The following is a 25,336-nucleotide window of genomic DNA, read 5'->3' on the forward strand; positions in this document are numbered from 1 at the left end:
CTAGTAACGAAATACTCGCACTGAAAAGTATTGCCCTTGTTTTAGCTGCACCAGAGTGAAGCCTGGGTGTACCTTCATCTTTAGGATTCGCGTTTTCAGAGGTCACGGAAAGTTTAAATAAGGTTTTTTTTTTTTTTTTTTGTTATAGCCATCCTCAAATATGTGGATGGTTAGTGCAAAGTGGCGAACGGCAAACACGTGAGAGAAGGTTCGTTCCAGGCGAGTTGTAAAATACAGAAACGCAATTTTTAAAAAGCAAGGTTACCAAATTTTCAGAATGACTATGTTGACAATATTAATATTAAGGCATCTAGAAAAGCCAAGCTAAAGAAGTAAAAATTTAACATCGCCCTGGCTTTCATAGCTGGGTTCCACCAATTCCTCGATATTCCTTCAAAGTGGATCTCGATTTTTCATCGCCAAAATTAATAACACTAATATCATGACGTTAAAATATTCGTATAGATTTTTCATAAAGTGGTGTACAAATAGATCAGTAACAAGTAAAATTATCAGCCAGTTAATTGTGAGTACAAAAATCCAAAAATCCTAGTCTAATAACTCGTCTTATATTAGAAAAATGACTTAAGTAACGCAAAAAACAAAATCTAGTTTTTCGTTAGATTTTTGTGTAAACGATTTTTTTTTTTTTTTTGTTTTCTAATAAAATTAGAAGATTCCAAGAAAGTAAATTCCAAAACCAGATTTATCGAGTTGTTCAAGGAACCAAGATACGGGGGTTCCGGAACGTTGCATTATTGTGTGTCTCAGGATTCTCTCTCTCTCTCTCCATCTTAATCTTAGAGCCTCAAGAAATATGTGCGCAAATTCCTAGACCACCAAATCGGGCAGTTCTAGGGCGCCTCCGTAGCCAGGTGGGCAGGAGCAGCAGTGCGTAGCACACGCTTCTTGATTATACCGGTGTTCGAGCCCGTGTGAGCCACCAGGGAATGACCACCGCATATCCTCGGAGCAATATGGCCTTAGTTGCTAATGTTCCTAAAAACCAAATAACAACAACGGTTAGTTGTAATCAGTTGTTGCTACTTTCAGCGACTGATTGGAAAGGAAACAAAACCGAATGGTAATGTATGTACACATCAGTTTAGTTTCGCCCTTTTCTTATGCGTTAAGAGGTATAAAATATTGTTCCGTCTTGGCATGACGTGAAGGAATTAAAATAATATATGGGCCCAGTTTCAATCCTAATGCTCTGTTTCATCCCTTTTTTTTTTTTGTTTTTTTTACAGGACCAGTACTCCATTTTTCTTAGCGCTGCTTAGGAATATTACCACTTTTTTGTAAAAAAAAAAAAAAAAATACATTAAAAATTCTTCTATTCTACAGGCCGCGGTAGAATAGAAGCGCGGTAGCCTTGGGTTCAGGCGCGCGGGTGCATAACTAGACGTGCCTTGAGTGACCGGGGTTCAACCCCGTGACTACTGAATACGGTGCTGTTTCTTGTATTCTATCTACCTTGTGAACTCCTCTGACCGTTTGGTCGTCCCGGAGTATAAACAGAAAATTTATTTATTTAAATTAACTTATGTTCAATCAAGACTAACCAGGGATATCCTCTTAATCTTTACGTTATTATTGTTTTTCTCCCTCGTGGGTAGCACAATTAGTAGAATCGCCGTCCTCCCCACACCGGGTGGAAAAGATCCGAGTTAAAGTCCCGTTGATGACTTGAGGAATTTATGGGCCCTTTTCACAACGTGGTTGAGTTAGTCCGCCTCAGGCGAGGGTTTGTTTTTTTTCCTCCCGGAAACTCGGGTTTTCGTCCAGTAAACAGAAAAGCGACCACAGAACACAATCTACAGAGTATACTGTAAATAATCTGTTTATACTCCGGGATGACCAAACGGTCAGAGGAATTCACAAGATAGACAGCATACAAGAAACAGCACCGTATTCAGCAGTCGCGGGCTTGAACCCCGGTCACTCAAGGTACGTGTACTTATGCACCGGCGCGCCTGACCACTAGGCTACGGCGGCCTCTGTATAAGGAGCAATATAGCCCCTTAGTCGCTGATGCTCATAAAACCCTACTGCTACAACGTGTTGTTCACAGCTGTAAATAATTGTACATTCGTGTTAATTGTTTTGTATTCTGCCTAGTGTTTAATCACTAATGTATGCATTATTCCAGATAAATAAAGTGGTACGTAATTTAAGCTGATCTAGTCAGTATGTTAGGTTGGCCAGGTTATTTGATAAGGTAATGATACAAGGGGCGGGCTGTCCCGAGGTTGAGAGGAATGCACTGCACCCGGGCGCTTAAGTTCAAGGGGCGCCTGAAAACATGAAACTTTCATAGACATATGAAGAAAATTTTAAAGGGGCGCCAAATTGCCATTTGTACCTGGGTGCCGCATATCCTAGGAATGCCCCTGAGTGATACATTGTTTTCATATTTTATTTTTATTTATTCAGTTGATTGCAAGTTACAATCGCCTCTTGTACCGCGTGCAAGCCAGGGGGTTATTTACAATGCAGAGAATTAATTTACAAAAATATTTAGTTTAGAAATAAAGGAAATATCTTCTAATCTTTGCACATTACAAAAGTTTTCCTCCTAGTGTTATTTGTTCGAGCCAGTGGGAGAAGAGGGCAGGGTAATTAAGTCACTAAAATGTACAGGTAAATAATTACTTAGGTCACTTCCTGATTAGATTTCGATAAGTACATTATAATGGTAGTATATTTGTATAATATTATTATACAAATATTTACAAAATACTAAACTATTTACAATCATACCTCTGCTATATCGGGACGATAGGTACCTTCATCAGCTGATAATTAATATACAAAAAATGTTACCATGGAACATGATGCTGGGCATGGTCATATATTAGACAGTGAAGCACGAGGTTGGTGAATGTTAAATGGAAAGAACACAAATGGGTTACTGGGCAGACTTGTACACTTGCTGTTGACGGTGAATAGCACGTATGTGGGATGCATGGCAGCGTTCTCGCATTGCAAGACAAAACTGCCTCCATAAAGTTCACCAACCTTGTGCACATGCTTCACTGTCTAATACGAGACCACGCCCGGCATCATTTGATGTTCCATTGCAATGTTTTTTTGTATATTAATGTCAGCTGATGAAGAGACCCATCGTCCTGATAGTTCATATATTTGTAAATAGTTTAGTGTTTTTTTAAATAATTGTATTGTTTGCAAATATTTTAGTTAAATATTTTAGTCCTGCTCTTTAGGAAGCAACAATATTCCTCATGCATTATGGAACTCCTTGCGCCGTAAAGCCCTTAAACAAACAGCATTATAGAATCCAAAGCAAAAGGCCTTTTCCTAAGTGACTTATTTAAACGCAGGTAAATAATTAGTGATATTTATTCGACGTTGAGAATGCTGCGTGGTGGTCGGGTTGGGTAGCCAATGAGAGAAGAGGAATGAGGGGCATGTAGTACAAGTGGGCGGGGAAATTGCGTCACTCACTACAAATGCACAGGTAAATAATTACATAGGTCATTTTTCGTGATTAAATATCGATCAGCGCATTTAGACAGGTGTCTTTTACGTAGAAAAGATTTGACTTACTCCGCCATATCTCAGAAAATCTTACGCAGAAAAGCGTGCGCGGGGGTTGGCGAGCAGGAGCGAAGCCCCCTCGTATATATATTAATAATAAAATTGTTCATTCCTGGATGTCTTCGTAGAGGAGCATTCGCAACACTAAAATTTATTAACTTCGCACTCGAACGCCATGATGACAGCATAACTGAGAGTAACTAAAAGACGATGTGTTCCAGCTACTAGTGTTGCGACTTAATTGTGTTTTTGGTAGATAAGTCTTTGTAGACCTTATTGGAGCATTGTTTTTCACAGTTAACCTGAAATGGTTTCTATGGTAATTAGTGGGAACATCCTGTTTAAACTTTTTTTCAAGGAGATTAGATTAGAGCGAAGTGACATAATTTGCAGGCTGCATGATTACCTTTTGACTTCGTGTGTGCCTGTAAGTATTGGCGCATCTTCATGTCAATAGCTTGGCTAGGATATGAATATTTGCCAAATGATAATAAACATCCAAGGTGTCCACTCTATAAAAATGTAAAGGTAAACTGCAGCCATTATCAACGCACTGCAGGATGGAAGCCTCCTCAAAAGTTTTATGTTGAGGGAAATGGACCATTAATCTGCCACGCTGGTCCAGTGCGGGTTGGCAGATCGACCGTATTTAGTAGTCAGGGGTTTGAACCACGGTTTACTCAAAGAGCGTGTGCTATTGCACTCCCGCTCCTGACCTACGGAGACCGTTCACGTCCTCCACTCCATATTAACAATTAATCTGTAGTATATAATTATAACCAATTAGTTTGAAAGCTACATAATGTAGCTATGCTTAGATAGATGGGAGTTGAATTATAGGTAGGAGTTGATTTACTGGTAGCTTATCAATATCATGGGCTACTAATGAAAAGCTAGCATATTGTCTGGAGAACATTGCTGAACAACCACTAAGTTTGTTTAATAGGGAATTTTTTTTTTTGGCCGGTGCAGCATAAGCCTCAGGCTTCCTTGTACCATATGGCTAATAATAATAATAACTGCCGTGGTGACCAGGGCTGTGGCATGAGGTGATATGGAGAAGTGTTTACCTTGGCATAATTATTTTTTTTTCTTGACTCGAGCGGCATATTTTTACTTCAAATTTTCACAACCCAGGTGTGGGACGATGTGATTTGTTGGAAATTCAAGTATTCGCGCAGTCCATTGTGTCAAGAATATTAGGGAGCACAATTTTCGTGTGTATTGTGGTCTTGAGTTTAGTTAGATTTCAAAGTAAGTTTTGAATCTTGTCATTTGTGAATTCATAAATCGAAACCAAGTGTGTTGCTCCAGTTTGTGATATGCCGGTCTACCTCATAAATTAGTGTGTTGTGTACTCTCTCTTCTAAGTTGGTAGTAGATGCAGTGTTTCCTCTGTTTTTTAGCCACTTGTGTTTTCTTTCACGATGGCTATAATACTTTGATTCAAAGGTTTCCGAGACAAAGGGAGCTTTGACCTAAGCACTTGCAACCGTCTCTTATTTTGAGAGTACTTCGACAGTTCCATACGAAACGTTCAACGGATGCATTGTGATATCTTTCTTTACGCTTGATTTGTACGACCGCAGTTAACGGTCTCGCGTGTTAGTGGAAGTAAACAAGTCTCTGTTGTAGTTGTTACGTCAAAGAAATTTGAAAGGATATGGATACAATACTAGAAACCTTTTAGGTGGGAGGGCGAATGTGTGAAGCAGTTGTGTACTTGGCGATTTGATCAATCCAACTTTTGGAGAAACTTGCACCGATTTCTGCGAATAAGTGAGGTACAAGTGGAAGAAATATAAACATTCATATGTAGACTGTCACCTGCAACTAAAAATATAAGCAAGGATGTATTACTATTCAAAAATACCGATTTTCGTGTGCTAATCTGTGTTATAATGTGGAAAAACGGTTGAAATTTTGTAATTTTAGTGGTTTAATTTTTGTACAAAAATTAAATCATTTCAAAGGGTTTTTTATTATTATTTTTTTTTTTATAACAAACACGTTTTTAATCGTTTGCTACAAACAAAATGGGTGGATTCAATGCGTGTACAGTACTTGGCTTGATCTGATAATATATTAGGGACATCGCATATATACCAGATGCACTATTTAATTTTTTTTTTTTTTTTTTTCAACTACGTAAAGTATTGTACTTTAATTTTAAAGATGAAAAAATGTCTTAAATTAAATTCAGCAAAAAAAATATATATATATATTATTTTTCAGTTAGCGGCTGAACTTACGCCATTTGGGTGGGGAATAATAAAAAAACTTGTTATAATACGAGTTATAATACGATGCTGTAAAACTCCCCTAAAATAGTGTAAATTCCCCTAACAGTTGAGACCTTGTAATTATTTTGGAGTTGTAGGAAATTCCCCCTAAAAACCTGAAGAAACAGCAGCACATCTCGTAGAAAGTGCAGTTACAAACAGCGATGCCAAATATAGGGCAAGTTATGAGTTGAACGTGGTCATTCGTAATTAAAATTTTGCAAAGGTTTTAAATTAAGGCAGAGGTGCTGTACTAAAAGGTGTTTGGCATTTTTAAGTGTGGTGTTTCTGAGAAGTACGTAGTTCGTTATTAGCATTGGAACGCTTAACCGTATTTTTATCATTTAACATGAACCTTGTACTGGGCGACTTTTGGAGCGGCAGAAAATGTCTGCAATGGCAACATTGCAAATGAGAAATTAGACAAGTGTTTCGCCTTTGTGATGATCCAAATGAGAAAACATGTATATGGGATTTCACTAGTAAAATCTTACGTGCATGTTTAAGTGAATAGATAAGCAATAACTTTGAAGTTGTGTTCTTCAAATACCTGAAAAGAAATGCGTATAACGCGCGCCGTAATTCTTCCTCTACGTAAGAATTTGTAAAGTGTTCAACGTGCTGCAGCATTGTGAGCACTTTGTACAATGTTATGGAAATAAAAACAAGTCAAAACTAACTTTCTAGTAACTAGCGATGATAACTGCAAACTAATAATTTTATTTTCTGTAATTTTTAAATGCTTTGGGAAGTTTAATTATTAAGCACATTTCTATTTAATTATGTACAGTACACAACTACGTGCTTTAAGGGTGTCGTGTACCGGTCCTAATACTGAAAAAAGCTCCAAAACAAAGGAGGGTCCCCTCAGTTCAGGCAAGGAAAACTTTTTGCTGTCTTTTGTCCCAGCATTCTCGTACCCGGAGGAATTTAAAAACGTCATTTATTAATTATCAGGATAATCAATTGGATTGACTAACTTCTGCGATTACATAAGGTAAACTTTTAAGGACGAAGAGGAAGCATATCCCTAAAGAATCGGATGTGGCTTTCGCTGACATTACTATTTCTACTATCCCTTAGTGTTACCGAAGGATTTGTATGGGATAAATTAATAACGTCAGAAAAACTGCTTTCATGAATAGAAATATAATTTCTTCCGAAGGGTGAATACTGGTTTTATTTAGCACCTTGCTTTGTTTTCATAAATGTGTATAAAACCTCTGCCGTATTTAAAAAAAAAAAAAAAAAAAAGTGACATTGTTTTTTGTGCTCGTTTCCCTACTGTAGCTTTATTGTCCCTAATCACATAGGAATTGATAGTTAATAGTTTTGTAGCCCACACAACATGAAAATATCACCCATGATCACACTTTTACAGACATGACGCAGATTATTGGATAATTGTTTTCTGCAGCAGCATGTTCGAGAGGCAACCAGAGAAAGTAATACTCTTGATCTGGTTGTCAGCAGTGATCATTCGTGTATTAAGAATTTGCAGATAAAGGAACCACTAGGTGGCAGTGATCACAGTGTGCTGAAGTGGATTTACTCAGAGGTAACTACCGTCAGGGGTAAAGAAAGGGTTTTTGCTTCCGTAAAGGGGAGTACAGTGGTCTCAGACAGTTAAATTCTGTACAGTGGGATCAACTGACGATGTTAAAAACAGTAAATTCTAAGTGGGAAGCATTCAAGGAATTAATCGTGGAAGCTACTAGACTTTATATACCGATTAAGAAATATTGTTCAAGGTTTAGGCCTAAATGGTTATCAAATGAACTAATGAGACTCGTGACAGAGAAGAAAAATGCATGGGATGCATATAAATTATCAGGTGACGCAGAAGCCTGTGGCAGATATAAGCTAGTCTAATCAGGTCACAAAGGAGGTTCGGCACTCGAAGGCGGATTACGAGAAATCTTTGGCAAAAGATGCTAAGAAAAACAGCAAGGACTTCTTTACTTATATAAACTCTAAAAGGAAGGGGATGAATATGATTGGTCCACTTGACATCGATGGTTCGACTGTTGATGCTCCTGCTCAGATAGCAAACAAACTGAATGAGTATTTTGCATCTACATTCACACGTGAGGAATTATTACAGTTTGAAAATGGAAGAAGGTTATCAAATTTTAGCAGTGTGCTTAATGATTTTGTAATAACTGAGAGCAAAGTGGAGGAGAAATTGTTGAAGTTAACATAAGAAAGGCACCTGGGGTGGATGGGATCTATCCAGTTATTTTAAAGGAGGCGGCAAAGCAACTAAGCAAACCCTTAGCCATAATTATGAGAGCATCCTTGGACTCAGGGGAGGTTCCCACGGACTGGAGATGTGCAAATGTATCCCCAATTCACAAAGGTGGATCGAAGGGTGACACGAGTAATTACAGACCAGTTTAACTTCTGTTCCGGGTAAAATAATGGAGTCACTGGTTAAAGATGCATTGCAGGATCATCTAGACAAGACTGCAGCAATAATTCAGATACAGCATGGGTTTGTTAAGGGAAAGTCTTGTCTGACGAATTTGATTGGTTATTATGATGTGGTCACAAAGGAACTGGATGCAAAAAATAATTTTGATATCATATACTTGGATTTCAGGAAAGCTTTTGACACTGTTGCGCATGGAAGACTACTGTACAAATTGGAGCAGAATGGTATTAAGGGTAAGTTGCTACAATGGATAAAAGGATGGTTAAGTGGGAGAAGACAGAGGGTGGTAATCAATGGGTGCTGCTCTTCGTGGACTAATGTTAGTGGAGTCCCACAGGGTTTGGTGTTGGGTCCACTGTTGTTTTGTGTATTTATCAGTGATATTGATGAAGGTATATCAGGCTTAATGTCGAAGTTTGCAGATGACACAAAGGTTGGCAGGGTTGTTAATGCAGTAATGGCAGTGTGCTACTGCAACAGGATCTAGATAATTTGGGCAGATGGGCTAAGAAGTGGCAACTGAAGTTTAACCTTGACAAATGCAAAGTACTGCATATGGGTAGAAGTAACCCCAGAGAAACGTACCAACTGTGTGGTACTACACTTGAGGTAGAAGGTGGTAGAAAATGAAAAAGACCTGGGAGTAATTTTGCAGTCAGATATGAAGTTTAAGTAATGCAGACAGGCTGCTAGGGCAGGTCATGGGGTTTTGTCAATGATATATAGGAATTTTGCTAGCAGGGAAAAGGAGGTGATTGTCCCTCTGTATAAGGCAATGGTCAGGCCATGCCTTGAGTACTGCGTACAGGTCTGGAGGCCTCATTTTAGGAAGGATGTAGATTTGCTTGAGCGTGTACAGAGAAGGGCAACAAGATTGGCGAGGGGAATGAAGGGATCCTCTTACCAAGAGAGGCTTAAGTTCTGAAAATGGCAGTGGCTGGAGATTAGGCACCTGCGCGGTGATCTGATTGAGGTCTATAAGGCCTTGAATGGGTTGAGCACGCTGAATTCTGATGGGATCCTTCCACTTGTTCAGATTACGAACCTACGGGGACATAAGTTCAAATTAAGAAAGGACAGATGTAGAATAGATGTGCGGAAATTTGCCTTTAGCCAGCAGGTGGTTAATTGCTGGAACAAACTTCCATCTGTCGTTGTGGAAGTTGATAGGTTAAATAAATTTAAGGAGGAACTGGACAGGCATTTGGAGGGAATGGTGTGTTTTTTTTTTTTTTTTTTGTTTTTTTTTTGGCTGATGCTGCATAAGCTCCTACACTTGCTTTCTTGCATCATCATGTGCCACTACTACTACTATTAGCGCCATTAGTCGAGTTGATGATGCCTAAAACAATACACTTAAATTTAATTTGTGTCGTAATTGTTCTTTTGAACTGAAATTAAACAGTATTTAGTCTCTCTCTCACACACACACACACACACGTCCGCTGGACAACTCACTTATTAAAACAATTAATTCATAAAATTGTTCGATACGATTTCTTCAAATGTGTACTATTCACACAATATAGTTCTTATTAACATATGCAGTTATACACATTTGATCTACGTGGACTGGGCAATAACTTGCATTGGATAAATGGAATAAAACCTGCATCACGTTACTTGCGTTGCACTTACGAGTATTGCAAGTTTATCAGTTATTTGATACGTATGAATTATTTGCCATTCTTTATTTAGTTAAAACGGTAGGCTTTTGTTTAAATCTTTGTATTCTTTTTATAGCTTTGTTGGACTCTTCCATTAACTTGTTCTTGGCTGATTTTAGGCTGCTTTCCTTCACTGTATTTCTTATCAATTTGGAGGGCATTGATTGAAAATACCTAGGCTTTTGTGGGGAAAAACTTTCTCTCGTTTAGTGTACAAAGAAATAACTCGAATTCACGTGATCTTTGTAGGACAAGATTGGGTGGATGAGTTTAGCGTCGGTTCTTATATTCCATCCCTCGACTGCTTCCGAGGTTGGGGAGGTGCGTTCAGATTTGTGGATTTAGTGGTGCACATTCAACCATTTCAAAATTCAGTGTTCTAGCTTATGATCATAAATTTAGACCGTGTTTGTGTGTGTAGGGGGTGGAAGCTTCCACAGCGCAGTAGTACCTCTGTACAGTATAAAGAATTGTGAGTTGGGTTAAATATGTATCTGCGATTCCTTGCGTCGGGCCTCGAATAGCCCAGGTCCCAAGGAAACAGCCCATCTGGTCGAGTGGTGAGGCGCGAGGCTGCAGAAACATACGCGCTTTGAGTGGCTTGTGGTTCAAGTTCGCTTGTGTTCATTGTAAAAATAATGAATGTAAACTCCTCTAACCTAGCGGTCGTACCCGAATATAAACAAGAGCATTAACAGCATTAATTTTTTGTTTAATCTCATTTTTAATGCATACCGGGAGTAACTGAACGCTGTTTTTATTTTATTTTTTATTAGTTTTTCTTGTTACAGTGACATGGAGAAAACCACTGAGAACAAAATGCAACATTCAAGGTTATATTAAGTAATTGACAACTCCTCCGTGATAAGTGTTGAGATAATTTGAAAAGAGTTGTTCATTTTCTTATCAAATGATGTTGCTCTTCTCTCAAGATAAATTCAGTATTGTTTGGTACATTTTCATGTGCCTTAAAGCTACAGATGTTAATCGGGAAAATTTAACAAAGTTATTTTTTTTTTCCTTTTTTTTTTTTCTTCAAGATATAACAGATATGAAAGATGAAACAGATGTTTAGACAGACTGTCCATAAGATTTCTTTGTATTATGCGACCAGACATCGATTGCAGGCGGAATTTGATTGCTTGCAAGCAATTGCATTTTGCCATAGATGCAGTTTTAATTCAGACCTTAAAAATCTTTGTCAGAATTATCATGATTTTATCACTAAATTGTGCATCTGTGTATCAAATTCCTAAAGATAGCTAATATATTATTCATAGTGGAATTAATTTACTAATTAATTCGCTCTGATTTTTCAGTAATGGATATCAATTTAATTTAAAACTTTAGTCTGTTTCACTACTTCCAAAAGGTGTGCGCCAAGGGCCTGATACATACTTCAAATTGCATGATTATATGCGAGGTCTTACAGGCTTCTCGAAGAAAAATTACGGTAATAGAGGACTTTTTTTTTTTACACCGACTTTTTGCTGTTTTAAAATTTCATACATACGGAATTCGTCTTCCCAATGCAAGTCCGGCGAGTTATATCATCAGGATTACAAAAAGTCCTTTTCGTGATTTTTGCTATCGCTATGGTGACTGTTTCATTAGTTAGCTTTATTTCGCGCTAACGTTTTGTTATAAAATTTGTTTATTACTAGGTGCTTTGTAAAATCATTTTTTTTTTCTTTTTTTTTCTTGTGTAGCCCCCTTTGGTCTTTTAAACTTTTCCTGCTTTAAACCCTGTCCAGGAGTATTGTCTTTTAAGTGTAGTCTCCAGACCTGATTACAATATTCCAGATGAGGTCTAGCCATCGGCTTGTATAGAAGGATAATGACGTCCTCCATAGAAAGATTCTATAAATCATGGACAGGACACTACTTTCCTAGCTACTTCTAGATTTGGCATATTGTTCATATTTCGCGCACCGTTCTTGCAATGCTGGCTATTATGTTGTTATTTGGTTTTTAGGAGCACTAGCAACTAAGGCCATATTGCTCCTAGGATATGCGGTGGTCATTCCCTGATCTTTTCGCACCCTCCGTCCGTATTTGGTGATCACGGGCTCGAACCCCGGTCTAATCAAGAAGCGTGTGCTACGCACTGCTGCTCCTGCTCACCTGGCACTGGCTATTAAATCACTTAGTGTCACTCGTCTATCAAGAAGACTTATTTGGATTTTGAAATACAGTACTGTAGTTGAAACGTGCTGCCATATAACTTAATTTTGCCTAGTTCAGTGAATATAGTAGTTATTGTATTACATAATTTGAAAGCATTTTTCTCTGATTAATAAGATAATTTTCCTACTAACAGGTAATTTGATCTGAACTTTTTTAAAGTAAATTATTTTATTTTCATATGAAATTTACTCGTGCAGTTAATTGTACTATTTTACCTGAGAAGAATCCAGAAATTATGGGGGTCCATGCAGTGGCGCGTTTTCCTATAGGCAAAAACAAAAAAAGACATCTTCCTAGAACCCCGATCAGAGGGGGGGAGGGAAATCACTTTAAAAAACTCATTGCTGTTTTTTACTATTTTAAAGTGATTTTTATAGGAAACTGAACTTTCTACCTGCCATAGTCAATGAACTTGAAGATTTAGGGGCTCACATCTGGTGAGTATGGGCTTGGCACACAACCCAGGGTCCTGAGTTTGGATATTTTTTCTCTCTCTCTCTCTCTCTATATATATATATATATATAATTCAGAATTTTTTTTGGCTGGTGCAGCATAAGCCTTCCTTGCACCATATGGCTAATAATAATTAATTTGAAACTTACTGTTTTTTTTTTTTTTTTTTTTTTCAAAAATGGTTTTACCGATTTTGATAATTTTATATTTAGTTATGTCATAAGTTTTGTTTTGTTGTTACAATAAAATGAAATTGAAAATGTTCTTTATTAATTTTTTCTTTAGATGGGCCAGGGCCTCGTTAACGCTACGGCCAAACCGGCCATGGCCGGGAGCCTCACCCGAAGAGGGGCCTCATTTTTAGTGCAAATATTTTCTAAAATAAGTGATAAAATTTTCTAATAATAATAATAAACCAAGAAAGCGTGTAATATAAAAGCATACTTAAATTGTTAAGTGTTTAAATTTTATTCTTATCTTTTTTATTTTTCAATAAATAAGTTAAGTTTCTATTAATTTTTTTTATGAGGGGCCTAATTCATCCTTAATTTGGCCCCTGATGGGCCCCCCCAAATTCCATTTTGCCTTGGGCCCCACGAAGGTATAATACTCCACTTCCACTGGGTCTATGGGGATACGAAATTTAATTAGTAAAACTCCCGCAGAAATTATTTAGAAGAAAATAGCTACCCACTGTAGGACGAAGTTTAAGAACCACATGTCTAATTTGTAGTGTTAACAAAAACTTGAAGTTGTCCTCAGAATGGCAAAATCCGCAACCGGGTATTGGGCCAGAAGTTGAAAAAAGTAAATTCCTAACAGCTATAGAGATTTTGGGCTTCCATTTATTAGCGTTTCTATGTGGTTACACTGTATAAGCAAACGGCACATTCCTTCCCTTTATTTATTCTTCCCCCTCTTTGTTGTTCTAAATTTAGCAAGACATTTTACCACTACTTGCTTTACAACTTGTACGCTGAAAATAAATGTATCGGAATGTACGAATATAAACTTAAAATTTTTCTTTCATTACTGTTCAGTAATGTGTATCACTTACATCATTCGAAGTATGTATGAGCGTTGTTAACTGGTCACATTTTACGTTCTTCACAATCTCTTCCGCCCCACGCAGTGCATGTCCTAAATTTTTGACCTCTAAACAAATACGGGTGTGGCACCAGCGATCACATGCAGCACATCTGTTAAGTGTGTATCTCTTTAATGGTTTGAAATGTCAGAGTTCATTCATCGTAAAGTCGACGTCTGATATGGCAAATAATAGTATTATCCGTGGTTTTTCTTAAGATGCATAACTTAGGTGGAAAAAATGGTGGGGAGAGTCTTCCTTATAGTTTCAAATCTCATTAAGTCGCACTGCAGCTTGTGCATTGTTTTTTACATAATTCTTTTAATAAAATATTTGTTTTAAATTTTTAAAAATGTGGTATAATCGTTAACGGAGGAAGAATCTTAATATATTTGAGATCTTATATGCAGTGGCGACCGCCAGTACCCCCCCCCCCCCGACTCTTCGCCTCGCATCACTTCCTTCCGGTGGCGTAATGATTAAAGAGCACGAGAGGGTGTTCTAGAATCTTGTGGAGAAAGGGCTGAATTTGTAGCAGCTTATATGGAAAAAAATCTTTTAATATTATATAATTCACTTTAATATTATGTCACTTGCTACAAGGTGTAAAAAAGAAAATCCCCTGTAGGATGGTTGCAGTTGTATCTATCAGTAGATATCAGTATATGCAATAATCTCCTTTTATAATTATCTGATATTGTTTTCTACATAGCAAAGCCAGAAAAAGAAAATAAAATGCATACAACTACCCTGTACCACCCCCTTCCCCTAATGTAATGAATGGTATGAACAAGATGTATAGAAAGCAGGAAGAGATGTATAATGTACAGGAAATAGTAGACACAAGATGGATCCATAATTTGGGTAGGGGACATATATGTTATTGAATGTCACACGGGATGATAAACTCAGTATTAGTAATGGCCACATGGTGCAAGAAAGCCTTTGGCTTATTCTGCACCAGCCAAAAAAAAAAAAAAAATCCGAATGAAACAATGATAAAAAAACAAATTAATAAAATAAAAGGAAATTTAACCTATCATCCTATGTTTCCCTCACCCAAAGGTACTATCCAGATGACCTTTGAATTTCCCCAAACTGTCAGCCTCTACCATCCATGTAGGCAACTTATTCCAGCAATTTATAACTCTGGCTAAAATAGAACTTCCTGCAGTCCAATCTAAATACCCCCCCCCCCCCACGTAACTTGGATGCAAGCAAGGCTTTTGCTGCACCACCCAAAAAAAAAAAAAAAAAAAATTTGAGTCGAGTTGACACGACACCAAGAAAGAAGAATGATGATATCCAGCTCATGACCCTGGGTGTGCCAAGCCCATACTCACCAGATGTGAGCCCCTGGGGGTAATGTTTCATATTCAATTCAAAAGGTCTTCAAGAGTGAATAAAATATCTGAATACTATTGCTATAGCTTCCACCTGCCATTAATTTGCTAGATAACAACAGTGTGTACTGGGGTGGGGAGGGGCATATGCTTGTAGCTGGATCCATCCTCCAGCAGAGATACAATAAAATATCACAAACACTGAGTAGCCCAATTTTAAATGAAGGCTTGGATGGTTTGACTTTTTTTTCCCCCCTGAAAGACCAAATATACAACTTCATGACAATCCATGAAATTGTTGCATACCAATTGTCAGAAGGGTGAAGCAGATAGGTCCTTTACACATTTGTAAATGGGTTGATATTGATATAATACCTCAATGATCTTGTTCCCTCTCCATTGTAATATTTAATATTATGACAGAAGAGAGAATACTCTTACCACAAAAGAAATGCAACACATTAATATTACAATTAGTTGTACTTGACAAGGTGTCGTTCTGTTGTTTCAGAACACAATTGTCAAAATGAATATCATAAAAATAAGAAAAACAAAGCAACTCTTATTTCAGCAGTTCAAATAGGGGATCCATGTACTTGCACACCAGTAATGTATTGCATATGTGCCTCTTCTATCATATCCTCGGAGAATTATTCATTCAACTGCTGTTTTCTGGAATAACCTGCCTTCATACATATTTCCTGAAAATTACAGTCTACAGAAGTTCAAGTCCAATGTCAACAAATATCTTCTTTCGTTTTCTCAACCTATAGATTCTAATACCTCGTGTTTGGGGTTTACATAAAAAAAGTTTTTTTTTTTTCTATAAGAAAATTTCTTATAATATTTAAGAATTAGGCTAATACTAGATACCACTTTTTTAAAGTTATATATTAACATATTACACAAGCTTATTATAACTTGTTTTATTTGGTAGATCTGGAATTCTGTGTCAAATAAAGCCAAAGATTTCATTCAGAATTTGTTGACTCAACATCCTGAGCATCGTTTTACAGCTCAGCAAGCATTGCAGCATGTGTGGCTTCAAGAGACAAACTATAATCTAAAATATAAGTGTTCATCTTTATCTTATAGCAGAAGTCAGAGATCTTCACATTTTGGACTTTCAAAGAGGTCTTCTAATTCAGTACAGAATAGTGAGAGTGACATAGAGCATGGGTAAGTTGTTGGAATTTTGAGGGGAGAAATGCAAGATTTTTTTTATAAAATATGCACTTTTATAATTCTTTTCTTTATTCTGATGCTCTGTTGGATAATAAGAAATTTTTGACTACCTCACTTTCTTCATGACAAAAAAATCAAAACAGAAACATGGAGATTTTCACACTGACATAATTTTAATAGATATTATTTACTAGGGGGCTTTGCCCACTCCCCATACACTTTTCTACGTAAAATGTAGAGGTATATGGAGTAAAAGCTTTTCTACGTAAAAGACACCTGTCGAAACGCACTGGTCTATATCTAATCAGGAAATGACCTATGTAATTATTTACCTGTGCATTTGTAGTGCGCAGCATTCTCAAGGCTGAATAAATATCACGGTAAATCTCCAGAATGGAGGCAAGCAAAATTATGGGAAAGCAGTGATTGACAAGTTTACTCCCATATTTCAACAAATGGACAGGAACAAAGCAGTGATTGGTAGATGCCACTGCTTTCCCCGCCCATCCTAGGTTGATATGCCTAGGGTGTTTTCCCCACATTTGCCACTGTTTTTAAATCGGGAACTCATTTTTTCATTTTAAAACAGCAGGATGGAGGGGATAAACACCCTAGCTAAGCTAAGCGCCGCCTCCTCGACAACACCAAAATAATCAGAAATATCACGGTAAATCGGAAGGGAGGTGCCTTCACCTGTCAATTATCTGTTGCCATCTTCCTCGCTTTCATCAAACTACCTGCCAGTGATACTATTCTGGACTTCAGCCAATATCACTATGTAATTATTTACTTGCATTTACATAGTCACTTAGAAAAAGGCCTTTTGCTTCAGGTTTCTTAATACATGAGGAATATAGTTGCATCCCAAAGAGCAGGATTAAAATATTTAACTGAAATATTTACGAACTATGTAAATATTTACAAAATACTAAACCACAATATTTACAAATACAGTATACAATATTCATTAATATAAAAAAAGTTACGATGGAACATCAAATGTTAGAGAATCACGTGCACAAGGTTGTGAATTGCATTTGTAGTGACATAATTGCCTTCTCCATTGGCTCAAATAAATATCACTAGGAGGAAAACTTTTAATGTATAGATAGAAATGTAATTTGTTTAGGTGAACTGGGTCCAACAGTGTGCTTGCTTCAGGTATTAATAACTCCAAATACATAATAAAGTGCCTGTGCAAAACTGGTTTTGCTTGCCCTCCAAATTACAGATGTACATGTCCTCCATGACAGTATAGTGGTTTTGCCACTCATTTGGAGTGGCCTGGATTCAAAGCCAGTTGGATACAGCAAGAATTCCTAAAAGCTTCTTCAGTTACGGCTATAGCTGGAATCTCAGGTGGAGGAGGGAGTGTAGGGTTTCTGCATTTTTAATTATTCCAGTTTCTTTCAGCATACACAGCATTCAAATCAGACCAGATGGTGTGTATTATGATTACCATACTCTTATACAGTCATAATGCACACAGTGCAATATGGCCTTAGATGGCAATGCACTATATAAATAATAACAGATGTAGGTTGCTAACAACATCTTGGCTATATAAACTAGGCGCCTCCGTGGGCAGGAGCAGCAGTGCATAGCACACTCTTATTGATTAGACCGGGGTTCGAGCCAGTGACCACCAAATACGGAGGATGCGGAAAGGTCAGGGAATGACCACCGCATATCCCCGGAGCAATATGGCCTTAGTTGCTAATGCTCCTAAAACCCAAACCCGCAAACAGCTATATAAACTACCAAATGAATGACACTTTATGTTTGCTCAAATTTCTCATTAGAAGCCGCAGGTTGGCCAAAGCCTTGTGGTAATGTCTTTTCAAATATGCACACATGCATGTTCAGTAGCTATTTTATTATTTATACCCATTGTTTTCATGAAATGGAACACCCCTTCTGTATTAGCACATGTAACATTATGTAGAGATGTTGTATGTGTACTTCAGTGCAAGAATGCTCAAGTTAAAGATTTAAGTGATTTTGAATGTAGTGTAGTAGTCAGCACTAGATGTTCCACTTTCAGGAACTGTAACCCTGCTGGGGTTTCATGTTTAACTGCATCCTAAGTGTATTGAGATTTGGTCCAATAACCAAATAGCATCCAATCAATGATGATTCTGTAGTCACAAACAGCTTGTTGATGCAGTAGACCAACAGAGGATGACAAGACTTGTGCAGGGTATCAGAAAGGTCACAGCCAATCAGATAACAACCCACAGCAGTAGTAACTAGTCATTTCAGAAGGCACAATTTGTCATACCATTTCATGGATGGGGTACTGCACTTGATAACTGAACTGTACTCCACTCTTGTCAGAAAAAAACCAAGGCTGTATGGTAACAGTGGGATCAAGAACTTCAACACTGGGCTGGAGGATTAGAGAAATGTTGCCTGGCATGACAAATCCTTATACCTGTTCTTTTTTGCTAATGGGAGGACTAGAATGTGGTGAAAACTGAAACTATCAACACATCCTGCTGGGTTTCATATGCAGGCTGGTGGCAGTTGATTGTAATGGTGTGGGAAGTGTTTTCATGGTGCCCATTTGGCCCCTTAGAAGGAAGTAAAGATCAACAAAACTACTTCTAGAAACAAGTATTTCAAGAAATGTGGGATCAGCAGTGCTTTTGATGGCACTGAAGATAGTCTTTGAAAAAAGTGGAAGTTTGGATAACACCAGTAATGACAAATAAAAGCTTTGTTCTTCAGTGACTTTTTTTTTTTTCTTTTTTTTTTTTTAGTAAGCCTTGTGAATTTGTTTTCCAGATATGCAATAAAATACTTTTTCCTAAAATCCACTTTCTAAAACCTGAGTATGTCTTATGAACCAGATAATATGGTATATTTAAGATTAGTAAATTAATAAGAGGAGTTTACCTCAATATAGTACGTGGAACACTTCCGTATGATACCCTCCAGAAATTAAAACCGTTTTAATTTCTGGAGGGTATCATACGGAAGTGTTCCACGTACTATATTGAGGTAAACTCCTCTTATTAATTTACTAATATTATTATCAACGTAGATCATATTGAGTATTACAGCTCTGATTCATACTATCTAAAGTATGAAAATTTGGTATATTTAAGAATAATAAAATACAAAATTCAAAAAAATAGCAAGGGCTTAATTTTTCAGTACTCACCTTGATCAATCTGCAATTGTTATGGTTTGAATGGCAAGATGTGACTAGCTTTAAGGTGATTGGTTCTTAAATTAAGGGGTGGGTAAATAGTAATTATAGTGGAAACGGGATTAATTTTGCTATTTTTTGAATTTAGTCCAATAAAACAGTACTTTAAGACATACTATAACTTCTAAGTGAATAATAAAATATTAAAGAAAACATTTTAGCTAATGATGGATGCACATATAAAATGGGGTCCGGAAAATTGATCGCCAGCAATTTACCGCCGCGTCAGTGTATCACGTTTTACTGTCTAGAAGCAATGAGATATGTTTGGTCAAATCATAAAAAGTTATTTTTTATTCAAGTTTCTGCCTTAAGCTATGATTAGCATATTTTTGGAATTCTATGAACTGTTAGGGAATAGTACGGAAATAAAAAAAAAACGCATGTATGGAAATATGTAATTTAATAGGTAGATTGTGTTTTAATAGTTACATGTATCACAAAAATAGTCAAAATCCATTATTTGAACAATATAACAATTGGTTAATTTTAAACTAAACTAATTATAACATTAGCTATGTCATAGTACACTGCAAAAATTCAAAATGAATGTTTATGCAATCTTCAGAATCAGTCATGTTGGGATAATTAATTACTAAGAAACTGTAATATTTACAACACAGTATGTAAATTATTAATAAGAAATATTATGCGCTATACCTCTTAGATAATCAACAATATTACCCCTAACAAGCCTTTTAATTCGTTCATCACAATCGCGATACTTCTGTTTTTTTGTTGCCCATATCACTTCCACTTAAATATTGTTCAATGCGCATTTCGTTAATACTTTCTTTTTTAATGCCATCGATAAATTTCCAAATGTTGGGATAAGCAGCGACTTGTTCCTCAAATCCTCTATGCCACTCTTCAACAGAATTATTTGTTCTTGGTAATCCTTCTAGAACAAGCTGGCGTACATTCCACATTTCATGGGAATACTTTGGTGGTCGACGAAGATGTCGTCTGGTTGGGCGTCCAATCCATGTATCCTCAAAATAATCAACTTCTTGCGATTCTGGAGGAAAAACACCATTTTCACACAATTGTTGAAAAACGACCGTCACAATTGGAGTGGGCACAAATGCAATTGCTGCCAAAATTCACATATTTAAAGCAAGATTAGCATCAGTTTCATAACGTTGTTTCAATCCATTATTCTGAATGGAACGAAAAATACATTGCGAAAAGTGGAAAAAAACAACCCCGTTGCGAAGCATCAGGAAAAACTCTTCTGCAAGCATTCACCATCGCAGTCTCAATCTATAGTTATTGATTGTGGGGACATAGCCACCGGTTCCAATACTTTCAGCTGCTGTAGTAGAGATACATAAGTTTCCTCAGATTTGTTAGGCAATAATGCATAAACTAATGGAAGTGATATTTTGTCCCTGATCCATGTATTGTTCCCTTACTTTTTTTTTTTATCAGCTGTATACAAGCTGATAAAAAAAAAAAGTAAGGGAACAGTTTTGAAAGTCCCATCGGCATACCAGTGTTCACTTCGTGCTAACAACTGCAAATTTCTTTTCGTACTGAAAATTAACATATGATTGTCCTCGGGTCCAGAATCAAATTGTAGAAACAATTCTCCATTGCATGATGTTTTATATTCTTCTGTGAAAACTGTCTCTACGATACATTGGAAGAGCTGGGCCATCAAAATTTCGATTTCTATATTTTGGATTGTTCGTTTCATTGTGTCTACACTTGGAAGCTTAGGGGCTGCTGCTTGGCTACAGATTCTCGAAACATTTGAAATAATACTATGAGGCGTATTATTTGTTGTTTCTGCATAAGTTCGAATGGTATCAAGAAGTTGTGCTGCCTCAACTCCTGCTGCGTCTCCACAATGATTGTGCTCCTTCCATGTTTTAACGATGGTGTTATTTACTGTAGTAACTAGTGGCACATTTGGTTTTTGGTAATTTTGACACTTCCAATGAATTTTTGTTTCATTTTGCTTGTCTTTATGAAACAAATGTCCACTAAAGCACAATTTCTGTTTTCCTTTTTCTGATTTCAAAAGTTCCACCGACATGATGTGTTCACAAACTCAAAAGGATAAAAAATAAACTCAAAATAAAATCTTGTGATTGTAAGAGGTTATAAATATAAGTACCTTTCTAATCGGCACGCCCAACTCCCACTTCCCTAAAACATGCCACTTAAGTTAAATAAATTTATATAAATTATATGTATTGCCTGGCGATATTTGTAGGCTATAAATTGTTTAAGCGATAAACTGACGCGGCAGTAAACTGCTAGCGGTGAATTGCGGGCGATAAACTTTCCTAGACTTAGTCGAGGAAAGTTTAAGAAAATTTAAGTTTATAAACAATTTATAGCCTACAAATGATCGCTAGCATATTTTATCGCCAGGCAATACATATAATTTATATAAATTTATTGGTCATTTTAAATTGAAAATATGGCTTTTCTATAGGTGTTATTTAAGAATTAAGTGCAGTTAAAAATGGAAGTTATATGCTAGGTATACATTTTCTAGAAATACATACCATTGCAGGTGCTTTAATTTAATTGCTGTTATTTTCCAAAATTGGAATTAGGTAGGTACCTACTTAATTCCTTTATATTAGCACATAATATTTCTTATTAATAATTTAAATACTGTGTTGTAAATATTAGTTTCTTAGTATTAATTATCCCAACGTGACTGATTCTGAAGATTGCATAAACATTCATTTTGAATTTTTGCAGTGTACTATGACATACCTAATGTTATAATTAGTTTAGTTTAAAATTAACCAATTGTTATATTGTTCAAATAATGGATTTTGACTATTTGTGTGATACATGTAACTATTAAAACACAATCTACCTATTAAATTATATATTTCCATACATGTTGTTTTTTTTTTTTATTTCTGTACTATTCCCTAACAGTTCATAGAATTCCAAAAATATGCTAATCATAGCTTAAGGCAGAAACTTGAATAAAAAATAACTTTTTATGATTTGACCAAACACATCTCATTGCTTCTAGACGGTAAAACGTGATAAACTGACGCGGCGGTAAATTGCTGGTGATCAATTTTCCTAGACTAATATAAAATAAGCAGCAGAACAGAAACATGTGTAAAATATTCCAGAGAACATGGCTGGCACTAATTGTTTTCAGCTCTACCCTCCTCCAGTTAGGAACCAGGTGAAAATTATAACTTTTTTTTTTTCCAGTTTTTAAAAAGGAAAAAAAAAAATTAAACCCCCCCCCCCCCCAATTGCACTATAAGACTTAACTGTCAAACATTTTTCACCTTTCAAGCCTGACAGAGTTAAATGAACAATGAGTTAGCAAATATTAACAGATTTCATACATAAAACCTTTTTTATGGTTCTGTTTTATAACTTCATCACCTCTGTTGCTGTGACAAAAAATACAAGCCACGGTTTTAAGGAAGTCCTGATATTTTTATTTCTTGAATAAAAAGCCCATGTGTATGCCTCATAAGTTTGGAACTTGTTTCACTCATGAATTTTGAAATAGTTCAACCTAGATTGTTGTTCCTCTACCAGGTGTAAACAGCAGTGTGACAAAATACAAGGACAACTATGATTAATCAGGACTGCAACTTGAAAATGTGCACAGCTAGTATTTAAAAGACTAACCAAAAAGTTTGACTCTGTGGTGCAAGATAGCTATAAAACAAGGAACTTGTAATAATTTTACTCAGTTAAGTATTTCATTAAAAGTGTGAAATTAAATTGTAATTATTAAGTAATGCAATTAATAATCTATTGCTAAATTTAGCTGATGAACCACAACTGATCTCTCTCTTTCTCTCTGGAGTTCTTGTTGTAGATAACTCCAAATCTTGCTCATCAGCAAACTTGTGTCCAATGTAGTAAAACAAAATGCAAAATAATATATTATCGTGTGTGTTTTAATTCCAAAACATGAAAGATTAATAGACCTATAGTAGCTGTGAATGGATAGAAGGTTGTGACCTTTAGCACATCTTTAACATATTAGAAACCAAGGTTTAGATAAATGTGAAGAGCTTAAAGGAATAAAGGACTTTTTTTTTTTTTTTTATGGCAGTGATTGAATTTAGCGATATGATTCAAACAACAGAATCAGCATATTTAAGCTGAGGGATAAAGATTATATAGATTACCCACTTAGCACTGTAATGCCCAACAACATTAAATTGGAAAAGATGAGAGTGCTGAGTAGTGGCATAGCTACCATGTAGGCAGGCAAGGCAATTGCCTCCAGGTCCTTTAGGGGCCTGGTGTCTTTAACTGTCTCCTCTTTTTGCAATTTTCATTAATTAAGTAGGGACCCGAACATGTTCTTTGCCTCCGGGCCCAAAAAAGGGTAGCTACTCTACTGGTGCTGAGTAATGAACTGTTATCACATTAGGACAACTAACATTTACTGTATACTCTGAAGTTTGCTTGTGAGGAAAAGCCCAAGAAGTGAATGGTTAGGACTAGTTAATCCACAGATAAATATTCTTTATATTAACTCAGTAGAGACAGCAAAATGCATCAACATTTCTACCAGCTAGGTTCTAGGTTAATACAACTTGGAGAAAAAAAGTATCCCTGTGAATGAGATTTAATAGGAACATCAAGTGAATTTGACAGTGGGGGATTGAGACTTTTAATCAATGTAGATCAAAAAATAGATAGAAAATTACTTTTTCTAACTGAATTTTGTAACTACTGGTTTCCTCAACCAGTAGTTCCAAAATTCAGTTAGAAAAAGTAAGTTGGTTAAAAAAAAAAAAAAATGCATTGGAAATGGATGCCATTGAGATCACAATTCTCTGAATTTGCAATTTTTTTTTTTTTTCTTCTTAGCCTAACCATTGTAAAGCATATTTTACTTTCTCCTAACAAATGCTAGTTCTACTCACTATAACTGTTAATCCTAAGATGAATTAAATACTGTTTAACACATTCATTGCCCCTATACTCGAAAGACTGTAGTCAGTATGCCATAATATTTAGAATGTTGAGGATCATCTAAAAATAAAGGGTTGAAAAGTAAGAGTTTGGAATTTGTTGCTAAAAGCAAACATTTACTTTTGGGCCAAGCTGTAAATTGGAACAATCTCTATATTTTATCCAAGTTTGTTCCATGTACGTAAACAACCTCGACACAAGCAAAGAACAAATAAAACTGTGTACCAAGTACACAATTTATCAGCAGAAGTGTACTATACAGCACACTTCTGTTGATAAACAAAATCCAAAGCATTACTGCAAGTTGCAGAGATGTCAGTCATTGTGCTAGTATTGAACAGTTGTTAAATTTGTTTGTCTTTGCTTTTACACTACTCTTTTGGCAACTTAAAAGATGACTAGAAATGCATTATGGTATATCACTCCGGTACCATTTGACATTTATGCATGTCAGTGGCAGCAAATGTGTTAAGCAATGCAGTGTGTTGCTGAAACTTAGTTTTGTGTACTATTGACATCCTGAATTAAATTTCATTAATGATATATTTATGGTTACTTCTTTAAATTCTAGGTAAGATTGAAGAAGATAATAGTACATTCCATTCCAAAGTAGTGGATGCATTACTTCATCTTAGAATATCAAAAAAAAAAAAAAAAACATTGATTTTTAGATATTCAAATGGCAAGCTTTTACATCATACTGTGTATGCAGAACCAAAAATTTGTTATTTAAGCTATTGTAATTTAGACTTATTTAAATTTGTCATAAATATTTATTTTAGAGGATGATTTTTAGCATGTTGTACATGTATGTACAGTGCCTGGTAAGGTGGGCATTAAATATTATTTAAGAGAAAAGTGGTATATTCAGTTGCTTTATAGATTGTTATTAAGGAATGGTATATTTATTCATAAATGGCTGGTATTTTGCTACCTTTTTGTTTGCAAATTCCATTCTTCATATGAGAAACCTGTCAAGTATTAAAA

General features: G+C 36.1%; 1 protein-coding gene across 1 annotated transcript in view; it reads left to right on the forward strand.

Annotated features, from left to right (window-relative positions):
* Positions 1 to 25,002, forward strand: part of LOC150089886 (serine/threonine-protein kinase H1 homolog) — a 48,101-nt gene extending 23,099 nt beyond the window's left edge. Inside the window, exons 2-3 of the mRNA XM_090368887.1 lie at positions 15,953 to 16,194; positions 24,921 to 25,002. Coding sequence (XP_090225013.1) covers positions 15,953 to 16,194; positions 24,921 to 24,924 — 246 coding nt within the window. The 3' untranslated portion in view covers positions 24,925 to 25,002. The remainder of the gene's footprint in view (positions 1 to 15,952; positions 16,195 to 24,920) is intronic.
* Positions 25,003 to 25,336: the final 334 nt, after the last annotated feature.

The sequence above is a fragment of the Mastigoproctus giganteus genome, chromosome 2 (assembly GCF_048544385.1).
Source record: "Mastigoproctus giganteus isolate SK-2022 chromosome 2, ASM4854438v1, whole genome shotgun sequence".
Taxonomy (NCBI): Eukaryota; Metazoa; Arthropoda; class Arachnida; order Uropygi; family Thelyphonidae; genus Mastigoproctus; species Mastigoproctus giganteus.